The sequence below is a fragment of the Bos javanicus genome, chromosome 6 (assembly GCF_032452875.1).
Source record: "Bos javanicus breed banteng chromosome 6, ARS-OSU_banteng_1.0, whole genome shotgun sequence".
Taxonomy (NCBI): Eukaryota; Metazoa; Chordata; class Mammalia; order Artiodactyla; family Bovidae; genus Bos; species Bos javanicus.
In genome coordinates this window covers 67,495,242-67,519,717 of record NC_083873.1, presented here as the reverse complement: position 1 = coordinate 67,519,717, position 24,476 = coordinate 67,495,242, and the positions used below count along the sequence as shown (strand labels likewise).

General features: G+C 37.3%; 1 protein-coding gene across 10 annotated transcripts in view; it reads left to right on the top strand.

Moving 5' to 3' along the window:
- FRYL (FRY like transcription coactivator) overlaps positions 1 to 24,476 on the top strand; it is a 268,553-nt gene that overhangs the window by 214,216 nt on the left and 29,861 nt on the right. For 8 of the 10 annotated variants that reach the window (XM_061420109.1, XM_061420111.1, XM_061420112.1 and 5 more), the window contains 14 exons: positions 1,844 to 1,928; positions 2,422 to 2,534; positions 3,522 to 3,672; positions 4,340 to 4,443; positions 5,996 to 6,181; positions 7,460 to 7,664; positions 9,157 to 9,278; positions 10,318 to 10,508; positions 11,870 to 11,964; positions 13,093 to 13,700; positions 14,010 to 14,107; positions 18,051 to 18,221; positions 20,628 to 20,768; positions 22,140 to 22,337. In XM_061420109.1, coding sequence (XP_061276093.1) covers positions 1,844 to 1,928; positions 2,422 to 2,534; positions 3,522 to 3,672; positions 4,340 to 4,443; positions 5,996 to 6,181; positions 7,460 to 7,664; positions 9,157 to 9,278; positions 10,318 to 10,508; positions 11,870 to 11,964; positions 13,093 to 13,700; positions 14,010 to 14,107; positions 18,051 to 18,221; positions 20,628 to 20,768; positions 22,140 to 22,337 — 2,468 coding nt within the window. The remainder of the gene's footprint in view (positions 1 to 1,843; positions 1,929 to 2,421; positions 2,535 to 3,521; positions 3,673 to 4,339; positions 4,444 to 5,995; positions 6,182 to 7,459; positions 7,665 to 9,156; positions 9,279 to 10,317; positions 10,509 to 11,869; positions 11,965 to 13,092; positions 13,701 to 14,009; positions 14,108 to 18,050; positions 18,222 to 20,627; positions 20,769 to 22,139; positions 22,338 to 24,476) is intronic. The other 2 variants (XM_061420105.1, XM_061420113.1) reach the window with 1 other exon arrangement.

Below are 24,476 nucleotides of genomic sequence, written 5' to 3'. Positions count from 1 at the left end.
TCCTAGAGAAAACACTCAAATGTTAAGTCATAGATGTAATTAACTTGACAGAACTTTGTAAATCCTCATATGAGTAGAAAGGTTTGACAATGTAAGGATTTGTAATGTGATAAAGGGAACATTTATATACCTATTCAGAACTGGAATATATCCATTTTGTCCATTTACAACAGATGCTCTTATAAATGGATATAATTAATATGTAAATATCGGAATTGCTCACTTATTGAAATTACTGTGTAATTTCATATTATAATTATTTGAGCATATATTATACATAGTATTCAATCATGTGAGTGTATTTACTTTTATGTATATCTATATTATCATAATATTTTGAGTTGAAACTACATCCATTGAAAATTGATAAAATATCTGGACTGTTGTAGATTAAATTTATATGAAATTCTTTGTCACTCAGTTTATATTAAATGCTTTTGTGATGTTAATAACATTGTATAATTAGAGATCTTTCATGCTGTGTTTTATAATTTACTTTTGTCATCTGGTTTCATCTTTTTGTTATACTTTCTAGGAGATTTCTAATAATGCTTCCATTGAATTTTTTATATCTGCTAAAATATTTTTAATTCCAAAGAGAGTTTTTTAATTAAAAAAATTTTAGGAGCATCCTATTCATGTTTCACAGTTGGACTACCTTCTTCTATATTTGATAAAGCTTTCTACCTGGGAAAGTTCCTATTTTCTTTATATTGCTGTTTCTTTGTTTTGATTTTGTCTTCAAAAGCCTACCAATTCTAGATCTGTCTTTTCATAAACAGTGGCATATTAAAGAGTTGACTGGATGGTCTGTAGGTATATATGGAACTTGTTGATATGGTTTTTTATACAATGATTTCATCGATGTAAGTGTCCATTGGTCTTTTCTCTTGTACTAATCAGATTCCCCAGAGAAAATTCTTCCAATCCTCTGCCTAGAGTAGAAGATGTAGGGGTGTGCGTTTGTGTGTGTACTGATACGTATAATCCATAGATAAACACACTTGCAGTCTTCCAGCCTTCTGATAGCCCAGTGGTTTAAGAAGGTTGCAGGGAGGTATGTCTTTTCAAGTTACGTATGTGTGTATATCTCCACTTAGTTCCCTTATCCTCAGTAAAGTACTTCCTCCTTCCCCTGTGGATGGTGTGCCCTAGTCTAGAAATCCTCTGATTTATTGTCATCAAAGAAGACCTCAAGTGAGCAGAGAGAGTTACCCAGTTACAAGAGGTAGAGGGGTAGCTCTTGGGGCCCAGCTATTTCTGAAACAGATTTTCAACCATTCTTGCCATTTTTAGCATCTGCTTCAACCCCTGCTTCCAGAGGTACTCTGTTGCCACTAATTCCTAAGTCTTTTGGAGGTTTAACAATATAGATACAGAAGTTTCTTGTTTCCTCCACTAACAGCTCTGGATTCAGCTCTTTTGACCTTAATTACTTCTTGTCCATTTGTTTTCAAACATCCCTAACTTTGTTGCTGTTGACTCCTTACTCTGTTGGTCATTAAGGGTACATTCCTTTTTTAAAATCACCTTCATCTCATTTGGGCTTCCCTTGTGGCTCAGCTGGTAAAGAATCTACCTGCAATGCTGGAGACCTGGGTTCGATCCCTGGGTTGGGAAGATCCCCTGAAGAAGGGAAAGGCTACCCACTCCAGTATTCTGGCCTGGAGAATTCCATGGACTTGTATAGTTCATGGGGTTGCAAAGAGTCAGACATGACTGAGCAACTTTCACTTTTCTTCTCATTTTAGTGGAGTTTTGACATCTGTAGTATGAAATCTTTTGTTCTTATTGAGCTGTCCTAAGCTTTACATTCATTGACACTGTTTATTTCTGATGACAGGAACTACTTCTAGTAGCAATACAATGGTTGCTCCCACAGATGGCAATCCTGATAATAAGCCCATAAAAGAGTGTATTGAAGAGAGGTAAGTACGTCTCTGTTCTTTATTAATCTTTCAGTTTGACGTATATGATTATCATCAGAATAAACGATAATTTCTGCATTGGAATGGTGTTAATATTCTAGTGAAGAAATATATTTCCATGCTGGAAATTTTTCACATTAAAGACACTTGCATGCTAGATTTTTAAATATGCACCAATGGATGAATAGGCGGAGTATGGTGAGTCACTTTTTGTGTTGCTACATTTTTTTAAACTTTTCTAAATGGAAATTTTACTCTTGCCTGTCTTATATGGAAGAGGTTTCACCAGAATGTTATTATCACAACAGTTTAAGAAAAACTTCAGGCAGAAATAACTGACTTCAAAGCTTAAGCTTTTGAATTGTAATGTGGAAATTAAAATATATCACAGTAAACTTTAGTAATTTGTGTACTGTGTTCTTTTTTTAAGCATAGAAAGTACAAATACCGTTTTACCATGAACTGTGACTAACTTCAGTGGTCATTCCCACAGCTATGTGCACCTAGACATCTACAGCGGACTAAACAGTCATTTAAATCGTCAACATCACAGACTAGAATCTCGATACAGTAGCAGCTCTGGAGGATCTTATGAAGAAGAAAAAAGTAATACATTCCAAATGTGTTTTTTTTTGTTTTTTTTTTAATAACTACGATGGTCAGGTGTACTATCATTATAGTAACGTTAGTAATTGTATTCTTCCAGTAAATTGTTTTTAAGAAGAGTATTTAACTGCCACGAGTGGTGTTCCAATATAATCTGAAATGTCTTGACTTTAAGAAGCAACATGAAGTGGGGGAAATATATTTTAAAAGCACAGGTTCCCTGTAGGTTGATCAAAAGGAACATAAGAATTGGTTCTCAAGAAGCATCATAGAAAGAATCACAGAACAGACACACAGGCAACAGGCTGCTTTTTTGAACAGGTTTGATCTTTGGTGGGACTCGGGTTTTCTTGAACATTCTCCCTTGCAGTTGCAAAATGAGCACTCTGTCCGAGTCTCATTTTAACACTAAGGTAGGGTGAGATGGAGGCACAAGCCTTCAGACCGCAAGGGACCCTGAAGATGATCTGGTCCAATCTCCTCATTTTGCACATGATGGAACTGAGGTCCAGAGAGGTTAAGTGACTTATCCACGTCACACAGAACTCACATGTCCTGATGGCCTTTTTTTACTGCACCCCGCAGCCCCACTGCAGTAGAGCAGATTTCCTTTGAAGACGGGTTTCTATCGGCCCTATCTCCAGAAATTTGAACTGAGTAACTTACCAGAAGGCCCTTGATACAAGGCAGCTTTACCTATAATGTGGTCTCATAGCTTGGACATCAGTTGTGAAATCATGATGAGGTGCTCATGTAGTTTTGCTTTGATTTAAAATAAAGGAATTTGAATTGATATATCTTTTTCTCTCTCTGATTTGCTTAATCTGATAATATTGGTACCCAGGTCTACCTAGCAAACATTTGTCAAAATAGTGGGAAACTTTCTTATCACTTTCCAGTGGTATAAATAGTTGGTGTCTTACTAGAGTTTGCTTATATTGGCAGAAAGTAGATGGTGTAGACAATGAGATCATTTTATTTTGATAGGTGACTCAATGCCACTTTATTCTAATTGGCGACTGAAAGTGATGGAGCATAATCAAGGAGAGCCACTACCCTTCCCACCAGCTGGAGGCTGCTGGTCACCACTGGTGGATTACTTGCCTGAAACGTCATCACCTGGATTACCTCTTCACAGGTGGACCACAGCGTCATTCCTCTTTCATACGAGCCAAACCGCTGCTTAATACTTCAGCTGTCTCTATGCTATCTGACAACACGGAACACAAGCAACCTTCTTTCCTTTGATACTGCCACAAATTCTATCCGTGTATTTAGATTTTAAGTGATCTAAAAACTCAGACTTCTCACTGTTTACAGTGAATAGTATTAAATCTAATTCTGCTGCTGCTGCTTTTCTGGGTGTCTGGCATAGTTACTTGACCTTTCTGGGACCCAGTTATTACATCTGAAAAATACTATTTTACAGTAGTAGGCACTCTTATTTTGAGTTAAGCTGATTTCCTGCTTAGCAAAAATCACAGTAGAACAGTGACTGCATTCTTTCAAAATGTATTAATGTACCAAACGTGTACCGAACACCGACTATGTGGCAAGCAGTGCACCAGGTCTTGGGGTTGAAGATGAAGAAAACATGGCCCTTGACTGGGAGGAGCCCTTAGCAGATAGGCTGTAAAACTATCATTGAACGGTTTCCTCAGCTGTATTTCTTTTCTTCTTTTTTTTTTTTCTTGAGAAATTGTATTTTTCCATAAAATACAATATTAAAATCTTAGAGTAATTTGCTTAAGATGTTCTCTAGGTTTGCTCTAGTGGAACATTAATAACGCTCTTGTTTGTCATAGGTGTAACATAGCCGTGATCCTTTTGACGGATCTCATCATTGATCACAGTGTGAAGGTGGAATGGGGAAGCTACCTCCATCTTCTTCTTCATGCAATTTTTATAGGTAATAAATATTTGGTGCTGTTTCTTTCATTGTGCATTTCTGTGATCGCTGAAAGGCAGTATATGGTATGTTTGTTTTTTATAGGTTGCATTTTATTCATTTACCTTTATTGAGGTATAGTTGATTTAAAATATGAGTTTGAAATAATGTACAAATAATGACTCAAAACTTTTATAGATTCTACGCCATTTATAGTTATTATAAAATATCAGCTAGAGTCCCTGTGCTGTATAATATATCCTTGTAACTTACTTATTTTATGCACAGTCGTTTGTATCTCTTAATTCCCCACCCCTATCTTGCCACACCTCCCCCACCACCCCTCTTCCTGCTACTAACTACTAGTATGTTCTTTGTATCGGTTAGTCAGCTTCTGTTTTGCTCTATTCAGTAGTTTGTTTTATTTTTTAGATTTCACATATAGGTGGTAACACACAGTACTTGTGTTTTTCTGTCTGGCTTATTTCACTAAGCATAATACCCTCCAGGTTCGTCCATGATGCTGCAAATGGCATTATTTCATTCTTTTTTAATGGCTGTTGTAAATAATGCTGCTGTGAACACTGGGGTGCATATATCGTTGCTAGCGTTGTTTTCTTTGGATGTATACCCCCCAGTAGTGGAATTGCTGGATCATATAGTAGATCTATTTTTAGTTTTTTGAGGAACCTTCATAGTTTTCCTCAGTGGGAAAAGTGGTATGGTTTTAAGAAAGTTTCTACATATTTCTGTTCTTATTTTTGTATGTTGTTTCCCATGACACTTTTTACTGGGATTCTCATGGTCTAGAGAGGTGTTATTCCTAGCCTCTCTTTTAACCACAGATAAGTCTGTTATACCCATTCCTGTTCCATTCATACAGTCTCTCCCACTGCACACAAAAATACACATACCTTCCAGCAGGAAAGATTCTGTAACAGTAGCAAGAGTAAAATTAATTTACCTTTAGGACTGGGAACTTTCAGAGTAAATGGAAAATTGAAATGGGTACTGACTGTTTCCCAAAATAATTAGATTGTAGACAGTCTAATTATTACAGTTAAAGCTCCACTGTGCCCTCTGTGACAAATATGTGGGATCCATCACATCTCAGCAATACTTTTCATGTTTGTAAGACTGTTTGCCTGAAGCAAGTCAAAATAGCCATCTTTTCCTAAATTTTCCTGACATGTACACATATTATATATTACTTCCTTCCTTCAGTAAGCAAACGTCTACTGACTTTCTGTTGTGTTCCAGGCACAAAAAATGCTTGCCTTTAGAAGTTCGTGTCCATCTAGTGTTAAGTAACAGAGTAATGGTTTCTAAGAGACTACTGAATTTTAGACATAAAACACATTGGAAACTTGTCTTGACTCGCCCTAGTCCAGTAGGACCATAGGATATTGTAAAAGTGTGAATGAACTCTAGGCCAATATAAAAACTTGATGTAGTATGTCGTCTTTCACAAAATATTTAATTTGTGCTTTTCTTTTTAAAATATACATTTGGTAGCAAGAATGCTACTCATCATTTCCCTTTCCTGATAATAATTGTCTACTACTTTTTTTAGGGTTTGACCACTGCCACCCTGAGGTGTATGAACATTGCAAACGCCTGCTTCTGCACTTGTTAATAGTAATGGGATCCAACAGTAACATCCGAACTGTTGCTTCTGTCCTTCTCAGGAACAAGGAGTTCAATGAGCCCAGGGTGCTTACCGTCAAACAAACTGCACACTTAGATTATACTTTCACAGGTATTTGCTTTAAAAGTGGTTTGAAAATACAGCTGTACTTTGTTAATCTTGCATTAGAGAAAGTCAACTGAAGTTGAGATACTAGAGTACTTTTTAATATAGTTTTATTATTTTAGGTACCAGTGACATTATTAATTCATAAAAGAAGGAATTAAACTTGGAGTATTTGAATCTCTATTACCTTTAAGGATCTTTGTCATAACAATGTTGAGTGGCTTAATTTGAGCACTGGTTATGAAAAAAAAAATGGTGAACTTGTATTAGATTCCTCCTACTTTCAAGAGCTGAAAAACTGACGAAGGAAGACATTTAAAATATTTTATTCATTCAGTTATACTAATTGCATTTACAATGTTATACATCTCAAAGTCTAGTAAGTTCCAAATTATATATTTTTAAGTAGTGAGGTCCAAATTAATGAGACTTTAATGTAGAATTTATTTCACTGTTGATGTGAATTTGTTTTACTTTTCAAATTGTATTTTCTTTTTCCCTAATAGCCCTAACTCATTTATTTCATTCATCAGTATCATCAGGTTTATAATAAATGACCCAGAAAATAATTGGGTTTTAAAATTGAAATAAGACTACTTTTTTTCCTAGTCATATAATGTCAGATACAGGGTTGATCCATTTTAAAGTTACTTACTGCAAGCCCTGTAGCTTACTCAAAGCCCTGTAGTTAGTGAGAAAACAATCGTTAGTAAACTTAGTTGCCTTTTAAAACTATGATTAAAAGATGAATGGAATAAAGTTTACTGCCTTTTTTAAGTTAAGCATTTCTATTCAGAATTCCATAGTTTGTATTTGTTGTTTGTTTTTAAGGCTCCTTTTGCCATTTTATAAATATGGGCATTAGTGATAACCTTTAGAATTATTTAATAATTGGCATAACATAAATAGTACACACAGACTTTAAAATTGTCTTGATTTAAGTAAAGTGAAGCAGAAAGTATGGACCCCTTAACGTAAGAAATTAAAAATCAGCTAACACTGTAGAAATTATTTCCTTAACTCATGTTGAGGAAATATGCCAAAGTATCAGGAAACTGCCAGTTCCAACTTTGTTCAGCAGATGGCAGCATAGGCTAGCATAGTAAATCCGAACCATTCAGTTTTAATACGAGGCTCTGAAAACAGTGTTTGCTCAAAAACTCAGTTGATGTCCTCTGGTGCTTGTGAGGCTCCAGTGTAATCTGTAAGGGCCCATAGCTTAATCTTTAAATATTGTGGGAGATGGTTTCACATCTGGGTATTCACACCCATGGTCTCTTTCAGCAGGTGTTAGTGATTTTATACCTGATTACCAGCCCTCCCCCATGACCGACTCAGGGCTCAGCTCAAGTTCTACCTCCTCTAGTATCAGCTTAGGAAATAACAGCGCTGCCATTTCCCATCTGCACACCACTATCCTCAACGAGGTTGACATCTCAGTAGAGCAGGATGGAAAAGTCAAAACCCTCATGGAATTCATTACCTCAAGGTAACATTTGCGGCTCTTCCCATCCCAGCCATAAACCTCTGTTAAGTCGTCGTTTCATTTGTCAGCTTCAGCGAACCCTATTTTTGTTTTCCAAAGTGTCATTGATTTGGAAAAGACAGGTTTGTCTTGTGCGATATTTAGAAAATTTGATGCAGCCAGGCCTTCTTCTTTTGCTCTCACAAGATTACATGTGAGGAAGGCCTTAATCATGTCTGAATGATTAAGTGCCCAAAGAGAGTGTAGTATTTTCTGAATGTATATTTCTGCCTTCATTAGCTGCATTACCAGTCTTTCATCAAATATTTACTTAGGGTCCACTCTTGGCAAAACACTCTAAGTAAAGAAGAAACATAGTTGGGGAGGGAGGGGCTGGCATACCACAGCAAGAAGAAAATCACAGACGTAAGAAAACAAGGTATAATTGTTACTCAGGCTGCTGAGTAATCCAGCTTGAACGTAATGTTGAGGGGCTCCTAGACAAGAAAGCTTGGGAGAATTCAAACTGGAGAACCAGAACCATGAAGCCCAGGCCAGAGGTTATAGATCTTTCAAGAAAGGAGACATTATTGAAAATCTTTGAGCTAGAATGAGGAGTGTGGAGGAGGGCCCAATTAAATAAATACGTTGAAAAAATCAGTTTCATAGCAAAGTACTTGATGAATTAGAGGTGTCAGGAACTAGAGGCGGTGTGACCACATTTTTTTTCAGGGCACCTTGGCCTGTGCTAATAGGGGGCTGAAACCTGAATAACCAAACTGGTAAATGCACAGATATTTTTAAAGAAAGAACCGAAGGACATTATTCTGTCCTAAACTTCCTGTAGTTTTCACTTATAAATTATTTTCTTTGCCTTAGAATCTAAATAATGTGTCACCTCTATAAATTTTGACCTTTAATATCTAAGCAGTAACCAGTACTCTTCTCACTTGGCAAAATTTGCCAAATTTTCCTACTACCTCTGAGAGCCTTTGACTATAATGATGGAACATTTTGAAATTATATGTAACTTGGATCTTCCGCTACTTGCTCTACTGCTGCTGCTGCTAAGTCACTTCAGTCGTGTCCGACTCTGTGCGACCCCATAGACGGCAGCCCACCAGGCTCCCCCGTCCCTGGGATTCTCCAGGCAAGAACCCTGGAGTGGGTTGCTGTTTCCTTCTCCAATGCGTGAAAGTGAAAAGTGAAAGTGAAGTTGCTCACTCGTGTCCGACTCTTAGCGACCCCATGGACTGAAGCCTACCAGGCTCCTCCATCCATGGGATTTTCCAGGCAAGAGTACTGGAGTGGGGTGCCATCGCCTTCTCCGGCTACTTGCTCTAGATCATTGCAAATCCAGGTAGTATATAAACAGTAGCAGTAGACTGTATGACATGCTGTTTGATTTACTCAACTACTATCCTTTCTAACTGCAAAAGCAGGTTTTAAGTGAGTGTGAGTAAAACTTAATATCAAATTAAAAACCAAGGGAATCACATCTGTTCTCTGTTTTCAGAAAAAGAGGGCCCCTTTGGAACCATGAGGATGTTTCTGCCAAGAATCCTAGCATAAAGAGTGCTGAGCAGTTGACTACATTTTTGAAACATGTGGTTTCTGTTTTTAAGCAGTCAAGCTCAGGTATCTTTTAATAAATGTTTCAGATAATATTTACTTTCAAGTAGATCTTTTACTGTGATGTCAAAACTTCTGATGATATTCAGCAAAAAAAATTGACAGTTGACCTGTCTAAATTCAAAAGTCATAGACAGGTTTTCTTTTTTAACTTATTAGTGGTAACAGATTTGTTTTGGTTGAAGAAAAATTACTACTTGAAAATAAGACTGCTACTTTTGGGACTTCCCAGGTGGTCCAGTGATGAAGACTTTGCCTTCCATTGCTGGAGATGTGGGTTTGATCCCTGGTCAGGGAGCTAAGATTCCACATGCCTAGTGGCCAAAAAACCAAAGCATAAAAACAGAAGCAATACTGTAACAAATTCAATAAAGACTTTAAAAGTGGTGTATACCAAATAGATCTTTGAAAAAAAGAATGCCACTTTGACATTCTTTGTTTGACATATGATAGTATAATGAAATTATAACACGATTGTTCATCATGAAACAATTGTTTTAAAGGAACATATATAGAGATGACAAACTGTACTGGTTTGGGCTTCTGTGATCGAAAATTGAACACATCCTGAAAAATCAGAGTAAAACGTGTCTAAAATGGTGGTTCTTAGCTAGGGGGTGATTCTTTTTGGGACATTTTGCAATGTCTGGAGACATTTTTCTTGCAATTAGGGGGCGGGACGTCAGTGATTAGTTGCTTCTGGTGTCAAGTTGTTAAGAGGCTGGAGATGCCATCACACAACTACACCACACAGGACAGCCCTCACAACAGAGTTATCTTGCCAAAGTGACATAGTGGTGACGTTGAGAGACCTTGTTCTCAAGGATTACTTCCCTGGAGACTATGATGAAGAGTCGTCTAAAGTGTAAATAGAATTGTATGAAAAGGAAAAGCATTGACTTGGAAAATGTTAGAAAATGTTAATGCCCCCTTTGCCAGGTACTATGCTGGCACTGAATTTAATACGGTTCCTAGCTTCTGATCATCATCCCTATATATATCCTGAAAAACAAGAAGCACTTACTCGTTTCCTTTGTTTTCACAGAAGGAATTCACTTGGAACATCATCTTAGCGAGGTCGCGCTGCAGACAGCACTTTCTTGTTCCTCTCGACACTATGCTGGGAGATCCTTTCAGATTTTCAGGGCCCTAAAGCAGCCTCTCTCTGCAACTACACTTTCTGATGTTCTCTCCAGACTTGTAGAAACTGTAGGGGATCCAGGAGAAGATGCACAGGTAGTTCGTTCACATCTTTCAGCAGGTGTTGAGCAGTTCCTCATTGTCAAAGACCTGCTTCCAAATGTAGATCACGGCAGGTAGACCAAGTTGATGTCACAGAGAATTGTTGATGTCAGATGCTAAGAAGCAGAAAATTAAAAACAAAGTTAGATGATTCATGTTTAATAACATACAAATTGAATTAGGTGGTGCCTATAAAAACAGCTTTATGCATACTCACTTGGATATTCTGTGATGACTACAAGGTAAAAGAGGAATTTAAAGTAGATGTAAAGTAAAACACTGAATTTCATTTTTTAAGATAAATTACATGAAATACTGCAGTAGGGAACTTAACATAGGTCTGTGACCCATGATGTTATTTAACGCTGTTTTAGACACTGAGGATATAGTAGTGGACACCACAGAGTTCTTAGCATAGAGCTCACATTTCACTGGGGAAACAGACCTTTTAATCCATCAGTAATGTACAGTACAATTTTCCTTAATGATGAATGCTGTGAAAATAATACGGTAGGGTGACAGCTTAAACAGTGATAGGGGAGAGGGGTATTTTTTTGTTTTTTTTGGTATATAATCATCTAGAAGATGAGTTCTGAACACATGCGTAGATGAATAGTGAGCCCTGTGATCATCTGGGACAGAGAGCAGAGGGAAATAGGACTAACAAGTGCAAAGGCCCTGAGGCAGAAGCAGTGGGCGCTTCAGAGGAAAAGCAGACAGTCCAGAGTGGCTACCGTGTATGGGATGGAGACTCCAGAGGCAGGCGGGCAGCAGGCCCAGATCACACGAGGCCTGGGGAGGTTCTGGCGAGAGGTGGGATTTTACTCTGAATTGATGGGAAACTACACATAGTTTTAAAGGGAGGAGGATGGGTGTGATTTGCTTTTTTAAAAATTCACACTGTGGGTGGCTTTGTGGCATCCTTAGGAAGGCAAAAGAGGTCAGTTAAGAGGCTGTTTGTAAGGCCCCAGACCAAAACGGTGATAGTTGGATTACAGGAAGCTGTGGAAGTAGAGAAGTCAGATACAGGATGTATTTTTAAAGTAGTATTTTCAAGACTAGCTGATGGATTCAGTTTAGATGTGAGAGAAAGAAATAAGGATGTCTCCTAGATTTCTGGCCCCAGCAGTTTTGGGCGGGTTGTGTTGCCATTATAATCAATTTTTTTTTTCATTATAATCATTTTATACCATTAGTTTGCTACGTTTTCATCCATCCACAGATCATGTTGCTCAAGAGTTTAATTATTTTGTAATATTAATGTGGAACTTGTTCCATTTTAAAATCTCATCAGGATGTGCATTACAGTTTCTTCTTTCAGGCATAATTAATTAAAATCTGCCCTTTTTTTCTAGGGATTTGTGATTGAGCTGCTTCTCACGCTGGAATCTGCAATTGATACTTTAGCTGAAACCATGAAGCATTATGATCTTCTGTCTGCCCTTTCTCAGTAAGAATTGATAAGCCAGGCAATCGGTGGATTTGTATACAAAACTTCAGTAGCTAAATAGGCACAATATTATATTGTTCTAATATTGGTAGTGAGAGGAGTACCCCCAAATTCAGATGAATTGCCAGTGGGAAAATGAGCCTTAGACAGTGAGGACAGGTGAAGGGTCTCAGGGCTAGTAAGTGGCAATACTGTTCCTCTTTCATCTGGCCAGAGACCTTCATGCTGTGCTTCTAGGCTTCAGCCCCAGTAACAGGCTCTGTTCCCAGCACACTCAACAACCCATTGTCCCCCCAGCAGGTCAGGCTGCTCAGGACTCACACTTCCCACCTATTGGTCCTTCTGCCTGGACCAGCCTCTCTTCAAACTTTCTCCTGTTTGTAAATCCCACACTGATTTATCCTTCAAGTCCCTCTCCTAGTTAAGCATTTCTAACTGCGACCTGGGGAGTGCTAAGCATTCTATCCTTTGGATTCTCACAGTATTCTCTTAATATTTTAATAACAGCAACTAGCAGGCTATAATTTTCATGGACTTCAATATTTCTAGCATTTTGCATACCACTGGCACATGTAGAAAATATTCTGTAATTGTTTTTTAATCAATGATAACTAGATATGAGGGAGAAGGAGAAATCAAAATTAAATTTTTGAGCTTGGTTCTTTTGGAAAGAGTGTGAATTGACAGAAATAGGGACATCAGGACTGTTGAGTCTGCAGATGAGAGAAACGAGGCCTGGGCTTTGGATATAATGTTCACCAAATCCCAGACCTGAAAATTATCAGCAGTAACTATAGCAGCATTTTCACTTCAAATCAAACCTTATCCAACTCAGGGGAAATAATCGGGCACAGTAGGAAGGATACTGTTTTTTTATTAATAGAGAGGAAAGAACTGAAATTGGTTTTAGCAAAGTCAGATATGCTTTTTTTTTAAATATTTTAATTTTATTGGAGTGGAGTTGATTTACAGTGTTGTGTTAGTTTCAGGTATTAAGTCAGATATACTTTAAAAATGACTTTTCCTGGTAACAGTTACTGTTTTTCAGCTGTTTTAAGAGTACAGTTAAGGTAGCAAAAGAAGCAATTGTGCCTGGATTCATCTCTTTTTCTTTTTTTTTCTTTCAAGAACCTCATACCATGATCCTATAATGGGAAACAAGTATGCAGCTAACAGGAAAAGCACTGGACAACTCAATCTAAGCACAAGTCCCATTAATAGTAGCAGTTATCTGGGATACAACAGTAATACAAGAAGTAACTCTTTGAGGTTAAGTTTAATTGGTGACCGAAGAGGGGACCGGCGGCGGAGTAACACACTGGATATAATGGACGGACGGATCAACCACAGCAGTAGCTTAGCGAGGACTCGAAGCCTTTCCTCCCTGCGAGAGAAAGCGGTGTACGATGTGCAGCCCACTACTGAGCCCGCCAACTTGATGGCCACCATTTTTTGGATAGCAGCCTCTTTGTTAGAATCAGATTATGAATATGAATACCTCCTGGCTCTCAGGCTTCTCAACAAACTGCTGATCCACCTGCCTTTGGATAAATCAGAGAGTCGAGAGAAGATTGAAAACGTGCAAAGCAAACTGAAGTGGAATAACTTCCCAGGACTTCAGCAGCTCTTCCTTAAGGGTTTTACCTCCGTGTCCACGCAAGAAATGACGGTGCACCTCCTGAGTAAACTGATTTCTGTCTCCAAGCACACGCTGGTGGACCCTTCCCAGCTGTCAGGTGATGTGACTAGAATTGCACCAACTGTTTTTTTTGCCTTTTTAATGTAGTGAAATGTAAACTAATCATTTGTTTGGAAATCTACTAATTTCTGCTTTTCCACAGAGTTTTCTTAATATGTGAAGTAGCATAAATTTTTTGGTAAAAGCAAAAAAACAAACACAATTTTTTAGAAGATCAAGTACCCCAGGAAATAAAAAGAAAATGGTTTCTGTGAACCAGTTAAAAACAAACAAAATAAAAACCTTTAATTTTTAAAATAATGTGCAATAAAATTGGTTATTGTTTGCTTTTTTTTTTTTTTGATAGGCTTTCCTCTTAACATCCTTTGCTTATTGCCTCACTTAATCCAGCATTTTGACAGCCCAACTCAGTTTTGCAAAGAAACAGCTAGTCGAATAGCAAAGGTAAGCAAATGTTACGCTGAATGATAACACTGGAGGGAAATTTCTCTAGAGTCTATCTTAAGGGGGGAATCTCTTCAGAATCCTTTTACTGTCACTTCCTATGTGAATTTTGCATCTAAATTTTTATTTTTATGCATATATGAAGGAGTAATATAGTAGTGATGTAAGTTACAATTGCTCAAATGACAGTGAATAAAATTACTTGTTTAGACTAACTGTCCTCTGAGTCTTGAGTCTTTTTCTGCTCCGTTTCCCTACTTATCCTCTACCTGTCAGTTTCCAGGTCATTCATTTATTCACTACCAGATATGTACTGAGCACTGGATCAGGTGCTGAAATACAGTGATTATCAAAGTAGATAGAACCTTTAGCCCCCTGGGGCCTAGAGTTCGGGGTGTGACCACCTAGAATCTGGTGACTTTGCAATGAAAGTGAAACTGTTGGCCGCTCAGTGGTGTCCAACTCATTGTGACCCTGTGGACTGTAGCGCGCCAGGCTCCTCTGTCCATGGGATTCTCCATGCAAATATTCTAGGGACACATAAACCAAAATCTGCCTCTAGGAATTCATATCTAAGCTGACTTTGAAAGTTGAATAGGAAGGACCAAAATAAAATTCCTGGATGAGAAACAGAAGCAGGGCAGAGGGTAGAAATTTTCCAAGCAGGAGAAATCACATGTGCAGAGTCCCTGAGGAAGAAGAGGGCATAATATATTTTTTGATTCTGAAAGTTCTTTTTGTTTGCCTTTGAACATTCTCTTCATCTTCTCTCTGTTCCCTTCATTCTTTTTTCTTTCCTTTTTTGACTCTTTCCCTCCCATCATACATTTCTTAAACAAGTATGTGGCTATTTTTAAATTGCCTCTGGACAAACTTTGTATAAAAAGTTTTATAGCTCAATCAAATTGTAAAAGAAAATTATTTTGAATTTTATATACTTAGTAATTTCCTCTTAAGAACAAGAAAGAAATCGTAACTACCTTGCCTTCTGTTTAAACTTAATTCTGAACTAATTTTATGTATTTATTTATTTTGTCACATTGAGTCTTGGAAAAAAGACTTTTCAAGCAGAAAATACAAGCAGTTACAAGAAGGAGTTATATGAATTTACCAGTAATATATATGCAACAGGAAATTAGGTGAACTGAGGAAGTGACTCAATAGTAATATAAGTAAAATAACCTGGTTAAATCACTGGGGAAAAATCAGAGAAGTCTGCAACATAAGGGAACAAGCACATAAAATTCTCTGGAAGAGCTTTTTATATAAGCAGCTTTTTTCAAACCTGAGATTCAGGTAGCAGATAGCACATCAATAAATGGAAAGAGCAAGCTTCTAGAAAGCTAAACAAACACCCACCTCTCCCTGGCCCACATTTCAATGTCGGTAAGTGCAGATTTATCTCTGGGTACCAATGGAATCAAAAAATACTATCAACCCAATTATCACATATACAGCTACAAGAGTAAGAACACTTTCATTATCTTGATGGATAATATTTAATGAACGACAAAAATATATTTAATAAAATATGCTGTTGAGTCTATCCCTATTTAAATTTCTAAATAGATGTGGAGAAATTCTTAACCATTTTAAAAGCATGTGTTTAAAAAGAAGAGCCATCATTATAGTTAATGGAAATACATCTTAGTTGTGAAAATGATGGTTTGCACTAAAAAACCCAACGTGTATTTGCATTAATGAGGTCTAAAAGTGATTTTAAAATTTTATTAAAATGACTTTCATTTTAATATTCTGATAACATACCATTAGGAAAATGTAAACAAAGGGTTTTTTTTTTTCCTACATGAGGGTTAAGAAAGAAAATATAAGGAAAAAAATATCGGCTTATTTGGGGATTTTAAGAAAATAAAAAGCATAAATTCCCTGATAAGGGAAGTAGAAACATTTGAGATTGGCAGCTGAAATGTGATGAGTAATTTGCTTAGTGCTGGGGCAGGTGAGAAGCACAGTGTGGCCAGAAGACCATGGAAGCCCCTTGAGCTCCAAGCCTGTGCTGTCATGACCGAGGCAAAGCACAGGAATGTCCCAAATATCTTTTGTTTTTAAGAAATCAAATACATGGCTTTCTGTGAGTCATAAACTGCTGTGAAGTCTGTTTTCTTCCTGTTGAGTGGCACACAAAGTTTCCCTCTGTTGGCTTTCAGCAACCTGCAGGATGTGGACTAAATTGACTCCCTAATTATTCTCTCACTTCAACTGTTGAGAGTGATTTTCTGCCATTATGTGCTTCCTCATTATGCAAATATCACTGCTGCTGCTGTTTGTGCCCGTGGAGAGCACAGCATTTCAAAATGAGGCAATGCTTGGAACAAATATTGTCCTTTTAGCTATTCATTATGGCAAAAACAGCATGCTAAAAAAGTTTTGTTATAAAACATAACTCTTTGTGGCTCATAATTTAACCTGATAATTCCAAAATTCCAAAATTAAGCTGGTCTTGCTTTACTATAAAATTGCACAGCCTATATTCCAAAGAATGTCTTCCTTTTCAAAAACTAGGTTTTAAAAAATCATTCTTTCAAAAAAATATCCTTTAAGAAGATAAGAATTCTATCAGAATGTCATTCTTCAAGCTAAGATTAAAGAATTCACCTCAAACTATAAAAATTTTTGCTGAAGAGTAACAGATTATGAAATTGTAAAGTTATATGGTTTTGTAAAATAGTGTGAAAAATTACTATATTTTGAAATACAAGTAATTATATCTTGAAATATAAGTGAAATACAAATCTTTTTGAAATATCAACCAACTTTTTCTTTTTTCTTCCTGGTGTCTCTTTTATGAGTAAAAGGCTAATGCATGAAAACAACTGCTTTGAATGATTTTATAAAATAACTTCCAAGGTACTATGTTAAGTTTCTGCAGAGTCTTGCACGCCTTCATATCTTGGGCTTATCCAGTGATATTGTCTGCATGATGAATAAGTGTAAAAGTCAGTTACAGTCATCTGAAAATTGAAAATTTATATATATTTTAAAAGATAATACTCTTGTTTTATCAAATGCTCTAGGTAGGCAGTTTGTGAAAATAAGATGGAAGAATAAGGGAGGAAAATAAAAAAAAGGGGAACTAAAAGAACTTTTGTCACGGCTATCCTTTCACAATAGCTGAGACTAACATGGCCCTTTTCCAGTTCTTCACTGTTCAGTTATCCTTGAAGGAGGTTTAGGAACATCCCCACCAATGACTCAGGGAACAGACAAGGTGCATTTGGCCCATTAGATTCTCCCAAACATTTGTTGATTCAGATACTGTAATACCATATCAAGCAAACTCTAAGAACGTCAGTATACTTTGTACCAGCCTGTAAATGACTGGCCAAGGACCTTGAGAGCTTTAGCTGATTCCCTGAACATTGGAGACGCAGGGCTCCAGCGTTTCATCAGCCCTCCAGTGAAGTCCTTTTACTGTATCACACATGTTGAGGCTTCTGCAGCTGACTGCTTTGGTGAGATACCCTGAACACCTTGAGACTAAAGCATTTCTTCTTTGGCACAGCAACTCTGAACCTCCCTGAGGATTTCCTGGTTGAGTCTGCCTATTTAGTTTCTTGTACTTTGAACCTTATATGGATTTTATAAGACAAAGCTCTTTTTACAAGATGATATGTAGGATTTACAAAAACTTTAGGTTTTTACCAAAGACATTTTTCTAGAATATTGGACTGAAAAGAAAGCTGTGTTCTTAACACCCATGGAAGTGCTTGACATATTAACCATCTTTCCGTATTATCTAAGTCATTCCCTCAAGGATGCCTTGTGCTTTCTCCTTTTCTGTTTAACTTCTCTACTGTATTGAGATAAAATGCATTAATGCTTCAACGTATAGATCTAAATTATTTCATTAAATGAATACATTGAATATAAAATTATGTTTAATGTTGTTAAGTAAATGAAATTTTTTTTGTTGTTTTTTTAGGTTTGTGCAGAAGAAAAATGCCCAACACTTGTCAACCTGGCTCACATGATGAGCCTGTACAGTACACACACGTACTCCAGAGATTGTTCTAACTGGATCAACGTAGTGTGCAGATACCTGCATGACTCCTTCTCAGATACTACGTTTAGTCTTGTGACTTATCTTGCAGAGGTATATTTACCCCCATAAAAGGATCTTGCAACTGTTCTGTGACAGAATTTTCAAGAGTATTTATTTCTAGAGCAGCACTAATACTAATTTTCAAATTTTATTTAAGAGTGAATAGAGGTAACATCTTTTTTAAGAGGAAAAAATATACAGGTAATATCGTTCAAGTACAAATGAGTTTTTTTTTTTTCATTTTCAATGTTTACTTCTTCATTCACTCTCTTTAAGTGGTATAAACTCAAAATAATGTAAACTTCAACTTAGCGGTTTTTGAATGTATTTCTGCATTCACTGTCTTTAAATAACACAAAACTCAATATAAACCTCACCTTTATTTAAAATGGAAAATGGGTTTTTTTTTCCATGGTCTTGATCCTAGGAAATGGTTATCGTTTTTTGTTTCTATAAATTAGCTCTTGGCTCTGAAATTCTTTCTAGAATAATAGTATAGCAGTCATTTCTTTAAATGACTTTACAGTCATTTCTTCTGGGCAAGTACTTATTCTGGTGATATGTTTACCTCCTAATCTAAAATATGATGGGCGGGGCAGTAAATAGAATTTAAAACCAGTCCTGCTGCTGCTGCTGCTGCTAAGTTGCTTCAGTTGTGTCCGACCCTGTGCGACCCCGCAGACGGCAGCCCACCAGGCTCCCCCATCCCTGGGATTCTCCAGGCAAGAGTACTGGAGTGGGTTACCATTTCCTTCTCCAATGCATGAAAGTGAAAAGTGAAAGTGAAGTCGCTCAGTCGTGTCCAACTCTTAGTGACCCCATGGACTGCAGCCTACCAGGCTCCTCCGTCCATGGGATTCTCCAGGCAAGAGTACTAGAGTGGGGTGCCATTGCCTTCTCTGAAACTAGTCCTAGAACAGGATAAAAAGTTAACACAGTTGACCTTGCACAACGCTGGAATTAAGGGTGCTAACTCTCCATGTAGTCAGTTTCGAGTATATCTTACAGTCAGCCCTCTACATCCGTGATTCAACCAACTGGGAATCACGTACTGCTGTGGCACTGAAAAAAATCTGCATATAAACAGACCGACACAGTTCAAACTCGTATTACTCAAGGGTCGACTGTATTAATTTGTTGAGGAAGTAACTCCATGCCTAGGAAAGTAAGTTACTGGGTAGAGAATACTGGAGACCTTCAAAAGGAAGAAATTCCTAGTCACTAAAAATGTTTATCAGCTTGCAATAAAGTGATATCTTCCTTTTTAGAAAGTTGACCTCTAGAGATTAAACCTAACACACAGACTTAAATTATTTGTAACCCAATAAGCATTTAAGTATTGCTTACAGCACTGTTTAACTTATCCAAGTCACTGATGGTGCCCATCATAAAGTGCTCAAGATGGTGTGAATTTTTAAGGTATTGGTTTTGATAGATTTATTCCCATCACCTTTATATTTGAGTGAGCTGACAGAGTGAGCTGTCTGCCTGAGAGCTTCCTGACATGCATGAATGTGCATCACTAGGTTTATCTTACACCTGTACCTTTAGGACAAGAGCCAACATAAAGCCAGACCTAAGGCCTAAGCTGTTTTGAACTTAAGTGTCTTAATCCAGCTTTCACTTTTGTGCCACCATAAAGCCCAACACTAAGGTAACACTTGGAGAAGGAAATGGCAACCCACTCCGGTATTCTTGATTGGGGAATTCCATGGACAGAGGAACCTGGTGGGCTACAGTCCATGGGGTTGCAAAGAGTCGGCCACCACTGAGCACATCATCACAAAGTAACACTCGGTCTCCCTGAAGACTGACCCATGGGGCTTTAAGGTCTGACACTGGTACAGTGTAGCCTATTGGGTACCACATATGGGAAATACATTTCCAGTCTGTAAAGAGAATGCTTTGCCCCAAATGTTATTAGTATAAGTTATCCTTGTTCTATGATTAATGAATCTCAGATTATCACTAACAACAGTACTAAAATTATTTACATGTATTTAAAATTACACAGATATAATTTTAATTGTCCCACAAACCCTATAGGAAAGTGGTATCACTTTTTATTTTAAAAATCAGGGCTCAGAGAGGTTAAGAAACTTGTCCAAGATTACATGGGTAGTCATTGGCTGATGGGAATGGCTCGGGAGTAGTTAGTTATTCTTTGGTAATGGTGGTAGAGGAGTTTTAAAATAAATGGTGTTCAATTAAATTAGTTAAGGGTATGAAAGTAAACACTAAGGTTAAAAAAAAACAATCTACCTAATTCTCCTTTCTGAAGCAAGGACAAGTAACAATAGCAGACAGTACCTTTTACCTTCATTATTCTCTGGATTTCTGATAATCTGACCATAAACTCTTAGGTTAACTCTGTATTGTGGTTTTCAACATCAGTAATGTAAATACAATGGAATTTTCTTGAACCTGATTAAAATATATTTTTAATATTACTTTTAGCTGCTAGAAAAAGGACTGTCTAGTATGCAGCAGTCATTACTACAGATCATCTACAGTCTTTTGAGTCATATTGACCTCTCCGCTGCCCCAGTAAAGCAGTTTAATCTGGAGATCATAAAGATCATTGGCAAATATGTACAGGTGAGTAGCTACAAATCTTATGTATAGAAAGTGATCATCTCAAAAACAATATATAATCATAAAAAATTGGAAACACCTTAAATGTCTTAAGAACAGGGGAAGTGGTTAGTTTATAAATCATGTTTTCAGGAATATTTATGAGATGGGAAAATGTTCCCAATGTGAATGACATAAAGCAGAATCTGAATGGTAGGATTCAGCAAGCAAGTACGTGTAGGCCTTCTTTTACATTTAGAACACAGCTACCAATATAATTTACAGGAACATCCCTGAAGAGGCTTGCACATTTTACAGTGCCCAGAGCTCCTAGTTTTTTACATAAGGAAAAAAAATGATGATTTCTATTTAATTTTGTTAAAGATAAACTGTTTCTACAGTGATGTGCTTAAATTGTCACAATATCATTTGGACATTTCTATTATCACTAATATTTTGTGCTTTAGATGGCTTCATATCGAGATGTTAACTAAATTGGAAAACTCAGTTCTGCTAAGGATTTTTTCACTTCCTTTTTTTAGTAATATTTTACCTGGTTCAGAACTGTTAACTATGAAACAATATGTATAATAAAAGGTTGAGGTGGTGTGATTTTAGTACCACAAGTAAGAAAAAAAGTCATTTTTTTTACATGATTCTTTTCAGTAGATGGTAAAAGAGAAATGTTCTAAATTCTTAATTAGACATTGATTTCTCTCCACCTATACATCTGTCATGTAAATCATTCCTAAATTATACTGGTAGAAATATACAAAATGAAAAGCAGAAAAATAACTCGAAACATTGCCACCATATATGAGGGGGAAAGCTCACCCTATACATGTCAGGAATCACTGAGAGGATTGTTTTAGCACAGCACTTATGCTTATTATTTGGGGCTTGAGTCATTAAGAAATATCTAAATTTTAAAAATATTTTAATATGTTTATGTCTAAGAAATCTGATGCATTAAAAATAGTTTATCAACAAGGCTTAAAACATTTTAAGTTTAGAGTCTTAGGGCCATGTACTTCATTCATCTAGAAAGTTCACATACATACGACCCTTTGGCTTACCCCTACTGCCAGATTACTGTATTAGACTTTCTTAATGAATAATATTTATAAAGCACTTACTGAGAACAGTGCAAAATATCCTGAGTTGTTAGCATTATTATGCATATAATATCTTGTAAATCTAACAGTAGAAATAATAACTTATTTTCTATCCTTGTGTAACTCAGACCCTCAGTTAAGGACCTCAGAGTAAAAATGAATAATTGACAAGGAATTTATATAGAAATAATATTTTCACTGTCTACAATGTAACTAAGTTTTTGTTCTTAGTTACATATGTATTTTTAACTTTTATATGTCTATTAATTTTTGAAACCAGAGTCCTTATTGGAAGGAAGCCCTTAACATCTTAAAACTGGTGGTATCCCGCTCGGCAAGCCTTGTCGTGCCCAACGATATCCCCAAGACCTATGGAGGAGATATGGGCTCTCCTGAGATATCCTTCACTAAAATTTTTAATAATGTCTCTAAGGAGTTGCCTGGGAAGACCTTGGATTTTCATTTTGATATATCTGAGGTAAGATGCTCAGGTATTGGTGAAGGCTCTGTATTAGAAATGTTCATTTGTTCATTCTGTCATTAATCAAGCACTGAGTGAGCCCATACTCAGCAGGAGATGCTGTGACAGGTGCCCTGAAAACAAGGTGGGCATGGGGAAAAGGCCTACTCTCAGCGCGCCTGTAGCCTCTTGAGGAGATAGGCAAATAAACACAGTGCTTTGGTTGCCAAGTAAGTTCGAAGTTTTATAGGACTATATAGCATGTACATCTAACTTAATCTGACTAAATGGGAGCGTACATGGAAGTGTGGGCAGGGGAGATTAATCCTAGGAAAAGCAGCACATGTGAATGAAAGCTTGTAAGTGTGAGGAAGCATGGCGCTCTAGAAAATTCTGATTAGCATGGCCTACTGTGAACATGTAGCACAGAGAATAGAGTAGTGTGATGAGAGAGAAAGCTGAAGCCATAGGGAGCAGCACAATCATGAGGATATTGTCGGACGAGATGGTTATATCTTGAAGTAGTAGTAGCTCCTCAAGGATTTTTAGCTGGAGTAGAAAATATTAGGATTTGCATTTTAGGGAGATCAGTCTGGGAACAGGATAGAAAACAGACCAGCAGGAAGTTTTTAAGAGGGAAGTTATCAATCAAGTATTTTGCAGGGTAGGGGGAGTTAAGAAAGATAGCAATTGAAAATCTACTCACATTTTAATTGAAAAGGATAATACAGATTTTTTAAAAATTTGCAGTTTAGTCTTGGTATTTGAGGGCTTCGCTGGTGGCTCAAGATGGTAAAGAATCCGCCTGTGGCGCAGGAGACCTGGGTTCGATCCCTGGGTCAGAAGTTCCCCTGGAGAAGGGAACGGTGGCTACCCACTCCGGTAGTCTTGCCTGGAGAATCCCCACAGACAGAGGAGCCTGGAGGGCTACAGTCTATGGGCAAAGAATCAGACATGACTGAGCGACTAAGCACAGCACAGCACTTGGTGCTGAATTTATCTGAAGCTTATTGATTTATGTTTTTTTAAGATATAAAGTATGCTTGTGCTAGTGTTTTAGTTAATATCACCTGAGAATTTCAAACATGGAGTACACAGCGTGGGAATATTATAGAGAAACTAGCTTTGCTATTCTTCTGAGTCCGAAATTGATAATGTAACAATTGTTTTGTTTGAAGAGTAATATGAATCCTCAGAACATTTGATATATATCAGATACTTAATTTCAATTTATTTCATCAAAAATTCCTAAAGTACCTGCTATGTGTAGGCACTGAAGATATACTAGAGGAATAGCAATGAGTCTCGCTCAGTCTAGGGACTCCCACAGAGCAATTGGAGACAGGCAAAGAAACAAATCAACATCACTGGGTAAATGTCCAAGAGTAATTACCCAGATGTGGTGGTGGCATCAGCATGGGCCTCCTTGAAAGTGTGGCGGCAGCGTTCAAAGTGCCTCAGGGTTTGCTTGGTGCGTGTTCCGTGCAGAGCAGGGGATATGTGTCAACACCAAGGTCCATAAAGGCGCCATATCTTGGGAAACAAACTCAGCTTTGATGGAGTGCAAAGTTCAGGAACGAGTGGTAGAAGTTGAAGTTGGGAACATGAGCAGGAACTAGATCATAAAGGGACTTGTATGACATGCAGATGAGCTTAAAATTATATTCAAATGCAAATTTGAGACACTTCACAAAGCCAGGTAAGCACCATTTTGGATTCATCATGGAATTTTACTGAAATAAATTTTGGAAATGTCATATATTAGATTTGCAATAAGACATTATATGATAGCTTTCACTTTGAAGTTGTTACTTATCTTGAATATTTGCAAAAGCACTTTTAGACACATACTTAACAATTACGTAAAAAAATACACAAAATATTGTGTGTGTTAGTCGCTCAGTCGTGTCCAACTCTGTGCCCCCATGGACTGTAGCCTGCCAGGTTCCTCTGTCCATGGGATTTCCCAGGGAAGAATACTGGAGTGGGTTGCCATTTCTTCTCCAGGGCATCTTCCCAACCCAGGGATCAAACCCAGGTCTCCTGCACTGCAAGCAGACTCTATACCATCTGAGATACTGGGGAAGTCTGACCAAATTGTTAACCAACATTAAATCTGAGTGGTGAGATGACAGGTGATTTTGTAAAATCATTTTT